This window comes from Styela clava, chromosome 1, assembly GCF_964204865.1.
Source record: "Styela clava chromosome 1, kaStyClav1.hap1.2, whole genome shotgun sequence".
Classification (NCBI taxonomy): Eukaryota; Metazoa; Chordata; class Ascidiacea; order Stolidobranchia; family Styelidae; genus Styela; species Styela clava.
Window position 1 is genome coordinate 8,551,801 of NC_135250.1, and position 10,150 is coordinate 8,561,950.

Here is a 10,150-nt window from a genome sequence, read left to right on the forward strand (position 1 = left end):
TTCCTAGCGGGTAATTCGTTCAAAAACCATAATAATTATTAAACATAGAAAAATGAAAAGTTTGACAAAAGCGTCACATCGTTTTGACTTACGGTACCCGTACTCACACTCGACATAATGAAAGACACCTCAATATTCGAACTTCACAGACAGCTCCAACCAATGGTACCAATTACGCAACACAGAAATTATATTTCAACCAGGATAAATAAATTTTTGCTCTAAAAAACAATAGAAAATTTAAATTATGATCCGTTGTACCGGTCTCAAAATAATGCAACCATTCATTCTATCATGTAATCTCTGCAATAAAAGCACTTCCGTCCAAATCATATTCCTCGTTCTCATCAAGTACCACACTTGTTGGTCTGTTGTATAGTTTTAGGACTTCCTGAAATACAAAACAGTCCTGGTTCAAACAAATTCTACATCTATTGTGTGAGTATGAAAATGATTAAATGTGCACTTACCAGGTTTGTATCTTGGTTATCAGCTAAAGCTTGTTTCGCCAGATAATGCTCTCTTTTTATTTTCAATTCAAGACTTTGTGGAACATCTGGTACAATCCAGTCAATCATTCTCCCGACAAAAAATACAACATGCTGCAAATTTATTTTAAATATAGGTTATGCAAGGATTTATTAAGTCTGGTACTATGATGATTCATCAATTTTGTAAACTTCTTCCTTCAAATATAATATAATTTTGAGAAATTTATCCTTTACAATTTACCTCGAAGCATATTACAAATGCAAGTTTAATTGCCAGTATCATCCAGAAATGCATTGTATAATTTCCATATCTATCACGAAACCCTTTATATCTGCAATCTCCTAAACTTGGACGTGATTAGATACAAAAAATCAGTGTTATTATTTTAGAATTACTGAGCAAAACATAGTATATTAATCGGCGCTCCGGAAGTGTGTGTGCCAATTTTGAGATAACTCATTTTGTTCGCCTACTTTACATCAAGTTGTGTGAGTGACTGAAACCTATGGGCAGGGGTATATTCACTTGGCTAACACAGACAGTCCCGAACTCATATTAGAACTAAAATATAGAAAATCAGAATATAATTGTGCCCTAACACTAACCTCACACTACGGGAGTACCTATTAATAAGCATAGCATTTATTTCTCAAAGATCTTGCAAATTTGCGCGAAATAGTCATATAAAAAAAAATATTTGACTATTTGACCAATGTCGTACCAGAGTAGACTGACTCCACACATACGGCCCCTTTGATGTCCAAACAATACTGGATATCATACAAGAGGTCATGGTACTCCATTTCAAATTTTTACATTTAAACAGACGAAATATTGGAAAATTATGTTTTAAAATCATTACCAGCATCATAAGGGGCATAAGCCAGTGTGAAATTAACATATCCTTTCAGTTCTCCATGGCCATTCCAATACATATAAAATACTTCTGGAATGAAATCTGATGTAAATGCAATCAAAAATGCCTGTAATAAGATAAAGAAAATATAATAAATTTAAAATTCAACCACAATTTGTGGTTTTTAATTGTTTAGTACATTTACTTTAGATTGTTTTGAAATACAACTTCTGTAAATAGCACCACTTACATTTGTAATAACAGTAATTTGTACTATTCCATCAAGAATGAAAGTTTTGTGCACGATCAGCAACTGGACGTCTTGTTTCACACACCAACTTGCTTGCATCAAGTCGAATTTCTAACCAGTTATTTAGAAGTGCAAATACTGGTGTAATTGGGAAAGCAGCCCCCAAATATTGTAATGAAACCAAACTGAAGAACTGCAATATACATTTTTTCGGTCAAAGTATATGTTTATAATAAAGCCCAAAATTCTATACAGAATAAAAAGACCAATAATATTTAAACATCCAAGTGAAGTGCTGAATGTATGATAATTAAAACCGATTCTCACTGATAAAACATTTGCTCACAGAAACTTACTTTCCCATATTTTGTTTTATAAGGAAGGCATTAAATGCGTTTCAAAATTTTTCCAATGGCTACTCAGTTTAGTTCATCGCAAAAGCTAATTTTTTGTAATACCTTTTTTTAAGCTACTTATACTAGATTGTTTTTTCTGCCAGTATGGACAGTGTTATAAGTTCTATGTTGGACAAAATCCAAATCACACCAATGAATTTATATGTAGCTCCTAGTGTACCAGTAGTTCCTTGCAGTTTATCCTCAATAAGGCTACCTCTTCAATGATACGACACTTACAGTATGTAGTGTGAGTATAGCATGCATATACAGAAACGGTAATATTATTAGTACTGGGAAGTTTGGCTGACATTTTTGTAACAAACTTTAGACTTATATCTTACAGACAAGCAATAGGTTTATATGAAGAAATATAGGTGGTATTGGGCAAATAATCATATTCCTGGACTGAAGCAATTGATTAAAAAAACAATAAAAAAGGTCATACGGAGGAAATAATTATAAAAAATCTATCAATTTCTAAATATTCTTCAAATAATCCTTCATAGAGTTCACAAGATGTCCATATTCATGATCCCAAGGTTTTCTTGCAGATTTTTCTTTCTCTTTACCAAATGCCTGTTTCATTATTCTTGTGTTCCACCATTGTTTTATTATTCTACAAATACATTTATGGAGGTCATTAAGATTTTCATTACATGTAGCAGAAATTTTTCGTTGAAAAAACTAAAGAATTTGCTAAAATGTGAGAACAGAAAATACTGAATGATATTATTATGCTTATTGAAATCTCTGTAAAGTACCCCCGAGTCACGAAACAATCAACGCGAAACCCCAGTAATCAGACACCAAACTGAATTGTGATATATTGACTAACAATTTGCTGCAACGACTGCCAAGCCATGCATTTCACATTGTTGCGTCACAATCACAACAATGCAAGATCAGGGATAATGTACGCTGAGTTTCAATTAGAACATATTTTCCTCTTGTAGTTACCGGTACTTTCTTTGTTAAAGGATATTAAAAAAAGCAACACACGAAAACTCGACTGTCATCCAAGTACCCCAGGTTGAGAACCTCTGCCTTAGGCAATCAAATAAATTGAGTGCGATTCATGGAAAGAATCAAAAAGTACAATTTTGTTATGATGTCACAAATTACAATAACATTTAGAACAGTGGCTCCCAAACTTTTTAGAGTTGGTACCCACTATTTATTACCACAGTTTACGGCGACCCACTCAACTTTAATTTTTTTTTTTTATGACATAAGACAGAACACAGCAATGGCTAATCATCGCAAAACTACCGTGTTTCCTCGCAAATAAGACCTGGCCTGAGAATAAGATATCAATTTGAATTTTCAAAATGATTTTATTTAAACCCTACCCTTAAAATAAATTTAAAATGTGTGGGAGAGGAAAGGTTCATTGGCCTGAGGTAAGATGAAGATCACACCACTATTCAAGATTGTGTGATATCACAATTATGATATTTGTCACTTGATTTTTGTATAAAAAATACAAATAAAAACAATGAATGTCGGTTTTTATATAATGTTTAGTAAAAAATCTTGTGATTTTCTACAATGTAATTTTATTTTTGATAAATGAACACAAAAAACCTCTTCCAAAAAAAATAGTGTTATTCTTTAAAAGAAAATGAATCCAAATCCTGTCTAAATTTTGTGGAAACGCGGTAAGAAGTGCTTTACAGCAGTGGTCTTCAAACTTTTCAAGACGCGACCCCATTTCAAAAAATTATGACGTATGATGAGCATTTGCGCCCCCAAAGTATATTTATTGAAATGAAAAAAATAAAACCAATAAAAACTGATCACACATTTAACCGATTGCTTTTCTTCGCAGAGCTTTTGAGGTTGTGGCATAATGTAGCATAAGCTTCTTATCGATAGAACTTTTTGACAAACAGCGCATTTCGGTTGGCCCCTTATTTCGGTTCAACTATGCATTAAAAAAAAGATTGATTACATGACCTATTCTTTTATGTTTCATCAGCCATTTTTGAAACTTAAAGCAAACAATAAAGCAAAAGCAACGGTCATAGTCCATTACAGTGAAAACACAACAACTTTTTACTTTAAAATTTATATTATTGTCGTTACACAATAGCCTTATTACAGAGATATCACTCTAATTCAGAATATCGCTAGTCGGCCTAGTGAAGTGTAGACTACACGCTGTTGTGTTCTCGTAATTGCTCCTTGTCTGCATGCTTATTATAGGGTTATATTTTTTTGACTTCGAAGTGAGAAGCCCCCTGTAATTTTACAGTTTCCGATTTTACTACATAGGCCTACATCCAATGCCATCTCGGTTGCTTCATTTACCATATTGTCATCGAGAGTTCATGCACATATTCTCTGTCTAAATCTTGCGTTCAGTCGAAAAATAGAAAGGAATAGACGCTAACGATACAAATGATCCGAATTTAGTTTTTTTTTGTACAATAAAAGGAATAAAGTATAATGAAATAGTTTGCCGTTTTCAAGAATTGAGAATTTACTTATTCGCCCAAGCATGCTTATCTGTAGATAGCACCTTCAAAAAGACGTTGTTCAATGTTACACTTACGTGAACGTCCAAACAGGACCAATTAGAATTGATTTTACATGTGATACGTTCGCTAACAATGTTAGGGGAAACAACGAAACAAACAAAATAACACATTCACCTTCAGTAAGTAGGCTAGCGTTGCGCTACACAGCAACAACAGTCCCGAGAACATGTTTGTGTAGGTTCCATTACATTTGCACCCACGTACATTTGCACCCGCATCTGCATACTATTGCAACTATGGAAATTTTTTTCACGGATATTTGAACTCATACTACCCCTAACCCATGGATTTTAATACCCGCATATAGATTGAATCCGCGGATATACCGGTGCCCATACCAAATGTATGGGTTCAAATGTACGTGGGTGCAAATGTACGGTCACCGTTCATGTATTATTCTGGATGTCTGAACGCCAGAGCGGGACTTTTGGCTGACGTATGGTAAGCCTACTTATTATTCGTGTGTATAACGTTAAAACTGTGTTATGCTGACGTTTTACTTATAATAAACTGTAATATTTTTGTCTACTGGCAATTTGGTAATATCCAAGACATCACACACACATTAAAATAATAACAGAAGAAAACATCGCCGGACACTCTGCGACCCCATAAATATTTAAGGCGACCCCACCTGGGGTCGCGACCCACACTTTGGTGACCACTGCTTTACAGTGTACAAAACTGCTATGCGTAAAAAAGCCACATAGATATTCTTTGTGTAGCAAATTTTTGTTCCTTTGAAAAGATCATAAAAAGAAAACTTTCACAGATTAGAATTTAAATTCAATTTTAATTTTTTTTTTTTTTTTTGAAGATTTACGTATGCGAGTCGCCACCGATCCTAATAACCAGTATAATCAACCAAAGCTTTCTACATCTTTCCACGACCCATTAAGATTCCTTTTGCGACCCACCAGTGGGTCGCGACCCAGAGTTTGGGAACCGCTGATTTAGACATTATAAATACTTTTTTATTTCAAGTATATTTATCAACACCACTCAGAAAGTAGCAACTTCACTTTCATTACAAAATTACCAATTGGTACCTTATCAATTTGAAAAAAATATACAGCAGTGTGGCGCATCTTTCTAAGCGTTAGGAATATGCTCGCCACCGCTCCTCTGATTAACCTGTGTGGGTTCGCAGGTTTTATCCTGTGGGAATGATTATGTTCGAAAGGATTGTTGGACTCCTGGCCATCATAGGGTGGCCCACATAACGAATGGTCAGTTCGGCTCTTTCCCCCATCAAGTTCATGCATGTATTTATGAAACAACTGACTGGCTAGCTAATACTATGCCCGACATAGACTGGTAACCGCACGAGAGGCCGATGGTTTGCCATATGGTTAAGACATCTTATCGGCTTTATCTGAATATATAAATCAAATCCTAATGTAAGATTGCAAAAAGTAATGTTCCTGCTCATTTCAGATTGACAGTCACCACATTTGATTTGTAATAGAAGTCTTGGCTCATTACACAAAATTAAATATTTACAGTGTTACAAAAGCAAAAGTGGAAAACAATAAGCCTCATGCCAATACTAAATTTATTCGTTATTTTTCGGCCTTCTTAGCCCGTTTGACTTGTTGACTTATGTTGTTTTGCTAGAGTTAACGTTTATACATTACTATATATGTTTAATTAAATTTTATATTCTCCTTTCGAAATATCCATTGTAACCGAATTAGAAGTTGCGGTAGTCATATGATTTATCTATCTTATCGGCTTCTCTTCCTCCAGAATAAAGAACAAAAAACTCAATGTCAAAACGGCTATCAACTCGAATTGAAATTTCAACATTTTTTCAGATAAGGGTTGATAGGCCTTAATTGATAGATTATGCAATTCCCACTAAAATCGGCTTCTTGTCCAGTGCCAACTTCAATGAACATGTCCAATAAACATAATCCATATTACAAACATTCTGACATGTATTTCACCGTTAATAAAATTCCTATGAACAATTTTGGACTGTAAAAGTACTTTAAGGTGGTGCTCTACACTTTTGGACTATCACACAGACTAATAGTGTATCTAGCTACAAAAGGCAACTTCTCTTATATATCATTAGTTCTATAAAAAATACCTGTAGAGGAGCTCTCAGATTGAGATCTTCAGCGTAGTGTATCAGTAGTGCCCATGGAATATGTAGTAAATAGTATTGGACTGTTTTATCTACACTAACTTTTTCAACCTGTAAAAAAATAGACATAACAATTTTTAAATCTTTATTAAAGAAAGTTTATTTGAAAGCCCGATACTTGACTAAATGAACATAATATGAAACTACAAATCTTTCAATTTTTTGTGATCAGTTAATTGATACTCATTTTTTGGGGTCATATTTAAATTCATAAAAAAATTGAATTTAGATGACATATTTTTTTTTATCACTCGTTCAACCAACTCAAGACTGGGAATAAAACACACAACCCCTCTGATCTTTTTAATTTTCTTTCTTTCAAGATTTTTCAAGAACTTTGATCTCCATCTTTTTGTTTGTCTTTCAAACTACGCTTTCTGCGTTTTGCTTCTCTTTCTTCTACACTCATTTTTTCGAAGCACTTTTGATGTTCTTTTGTGTTCATCTTCATGTACAAGAAAAATATAAACTATACTTTTAAGGAGAGAAGAATAGTCGATTATTCGAAAATCAAATACATACTCAAATTCATAAGAAAATGCCATTTATTGCAGTAGTTATAGCTTTAAATTAATCCAAGTTACTACATAATTGGTGAAATGTAAAAATATGAAACTGATCAGAATACTGTTATTTAGATATTTTATAGCTCCAGAAATTGTTTTGTGTGTTTTTGAAAAATCGTGATACATTTCCTTTCCTCCCTTGAGACACAAGCATGAGCAGAATCATATTTACCGACTTGGAACTCTACGCCATTTCAGCCTCAAGCTCCACAACCTCGCGTCAAGGGTAAATTGATGGGTTCGCAAATTGCAATGTAACAACTGTATATGGGTGCAGAAATGTTCAATCAATCGCTGCATAACAAATAAAAACCAATGCATTTTTTTTCTCCATCGTCGTCAACAAACTTTCTAGAAATTGACGGTGAGTTCAAACGATCACTGCCAGCATCACTTTCCAAATCACCCTGTTAGAGTTTTGAATGTTATTGTGTTAAAATAATAATTCAGTGCCCTGGAACTGTGGAAGGATTAGTTGTCTTTTCCACTGTCCTTATATTGATTACTTGCAGAAGTTAGATTTGAGATATTGATATACAAGAAAAGATTACAGATTAAGACTTTTTCACCAAATTCTAGTTCATGTATTTCAATTGGTCTCTTGAATGAGCTACCAAATTTTGAGCCAAAATGATTTGATCATGGAAACAATCATAAATAACAGATAAATAATCATAATTTATCAACAAAGTACATAACATCTTATAACCTCTATCGGAGCTCATTAGTTGTACATATTATTCCAATTCAACAGGGTAGCTGTCCATGGCTAGTGGCAACTTTACAGAGCCTTGTTTTGAGAGAAAATGAGAATATACAACAATGAGTATTTAGTACTTTAGTACATACTTATAATAATGGAACAAAAGCACATGATACTTGTTTGTATATTAATGTTAGGTATTTGTGAACAATAATTACCAACTTATGTCCATCTAATCAAGTTATAATAAGAAACTCCAAAATTAGGTCATCAACTTAATTCAAGGATGAATAATGTTGTACCAGAGATGCAAACAAGCTCAGTTTTCAAGACTGTCTCCCAATAAAATCCTAAAATTTTCAATTGAAGTTACGGAGCAGGCGGAATTTCCGTTAATACAATTTAAATATAAAGTTCATCACATTTCACAATGTGTTTCATACGTTTTACAAAAATGAGGACTTGGACCCATATCACCGACGCCTAACATATGGGAATTGTATTTAGCCAGATCATACAAACCTCTGGGACTTTCAGTAATGCTTCCGTGTCCCACAAAGTGGCGCAACCAGCGGGAGGGTTACGGGGGTCGTGTCCCCCCGTTTGAAATTCGTTTTTTTTTTATTATTGTTTTACGTTCAAACAAGGTCGTTCTACGGTCATAACAATCGGGTGAAAACTACTTTTTTCCAGTGCTTTAACACCTCGACGTAATTTAACACCGCCCGACTTCAATCATACCTTTTTGCTGTTAGTTACGTAATAATCGCTATCCCCGCGTATATGTTTGTATTCGAAAATGAGATATGTTACCTCAAAAAAGGAGAAATCGCGCGCTGTCGATGCGAATTGAAAGCGACAATAGCATAATGCTATCTCTCTCTCTCTTGTGACGAATACCCTCGTGCTTCATCATCTTGACGCAATGTAACGCCGCCCGTCTTCATGTTATAATAATGCAGTAGAAACTCTGAAAATCTGGATACGAAAATTATTTTCGGAAAAATATTGCTTCGATTACCCTAAGATTTTCTACATATGAAAGGCCGAAAACCGAAAACGCCGTACACATCCTACCGCCCCCGTCCACGTTCTGGTTTAAAAACATTTCACAATTATTTCATTTTCTATCGCAATCGAAAGCAGCCATGTGTGGCACGGCAATAACTAACAGTCGTCGTGAAAGGTTTTCAATAAACTCCGACTTGAAGTGCTTATAAGACGTCGAGGACGTTTTTGGTTGAAAATTTTTTACATTTGTTATCGTATATTTCAATTTAGTCAAGATATGTTGTGCACCTCGGCAATAAATTTAAAAGCAAATCATGCCCTAATTAATTGTTTCCATCCTCAGTTTCGATAGTTATCGAACTTAACGGGAAAATTTTTAATTTCTTGCAATCTATGAAATAGCTTCTAAATATTATTCGGTTTCTATCAGAGATTTTATCGTTATCCCGACGTCGTTGATAACAATATCGTTCATTTTAAGTTGGAGGTATTGGTTTATAATCAAAAAATTATAACACATAACATGAAAAATTTAAATCAACGCCGACTCAAAAAGTAAAACACGTTTTTCCATCTTTATTCTCCATTATTGGCGGATGGAAATTTGGGAATCGGGTTTAACTAATTTGATTATGATGACGATGGTAAACAAAAGTACACAAACATACCATACCGTTCTTAGTCGTTATTTCTCTGTCCTTTCTTCTTTCTATGTGCATATTAATACCATAAAACGTGTTTATTCTTGAACTCTGGGCTGATTTGAATATTTCATGTCGGCTGTTATGTATTTTTGTTTGTAAATGAATACCGCTAACTTAAACTGAACGATGTTGTCATCAACGCCGGATGTCGACGAAATCCGCGATAGATATTAAATACTATTTAAGAGCTATTTTATACGCGCTAAATTACAAGAAATGAAAAAATTTCCTGTTATGTTCGGTCACTATCGAAACTGAGGATGAAAACAACTAATTAAGACACAATTTGCCGAGGACGCCTAAACCATCTCGACTAAGTTAAAATACACGATAAGAAAATATTTTCAATCAAAAACGTGCTCGAAGTCTTATAAGTTCTTCAAGTCGGCGTTTATCGAAATTCTTTCATGTCAGCTGTAATATATTGCCAAACCACACAAGGACGACGACGCTAGGATATGTGCGCCATATTCGGGAT

At 34.2% G+C, this 10,150-nt stretch overlaps 1 protein-coding gene across 1 annotated transcript; it reads right to left on the reverse strand.

Moving 5' to 3' along the window:
* Positions 1-284: 284 nt before the first annotated feature.
* LOC144424031 (anoctamin-7-like) lies at positions 285-873 on the reverse strand. Its single transcript, XM_078113326.1, has 3 exons — positions 733-873; positions 471-602; positions 285-391 (listed from the first exon to the last, which is right to left on the reverse strand). The coding sequence occupies exons 1-3, from the start codon at positions 784-786 to the stop codon at positions 293-295; spliced, it is 285 nt and encodes a 94-aa protein (XP_077969452.1). The 5' UTR covers positions 787-873; the 3' UTR covers positions 285-292.
* Between the last annotated feature and the right edge of the window lie 9,277 nt (positions 874-10,150).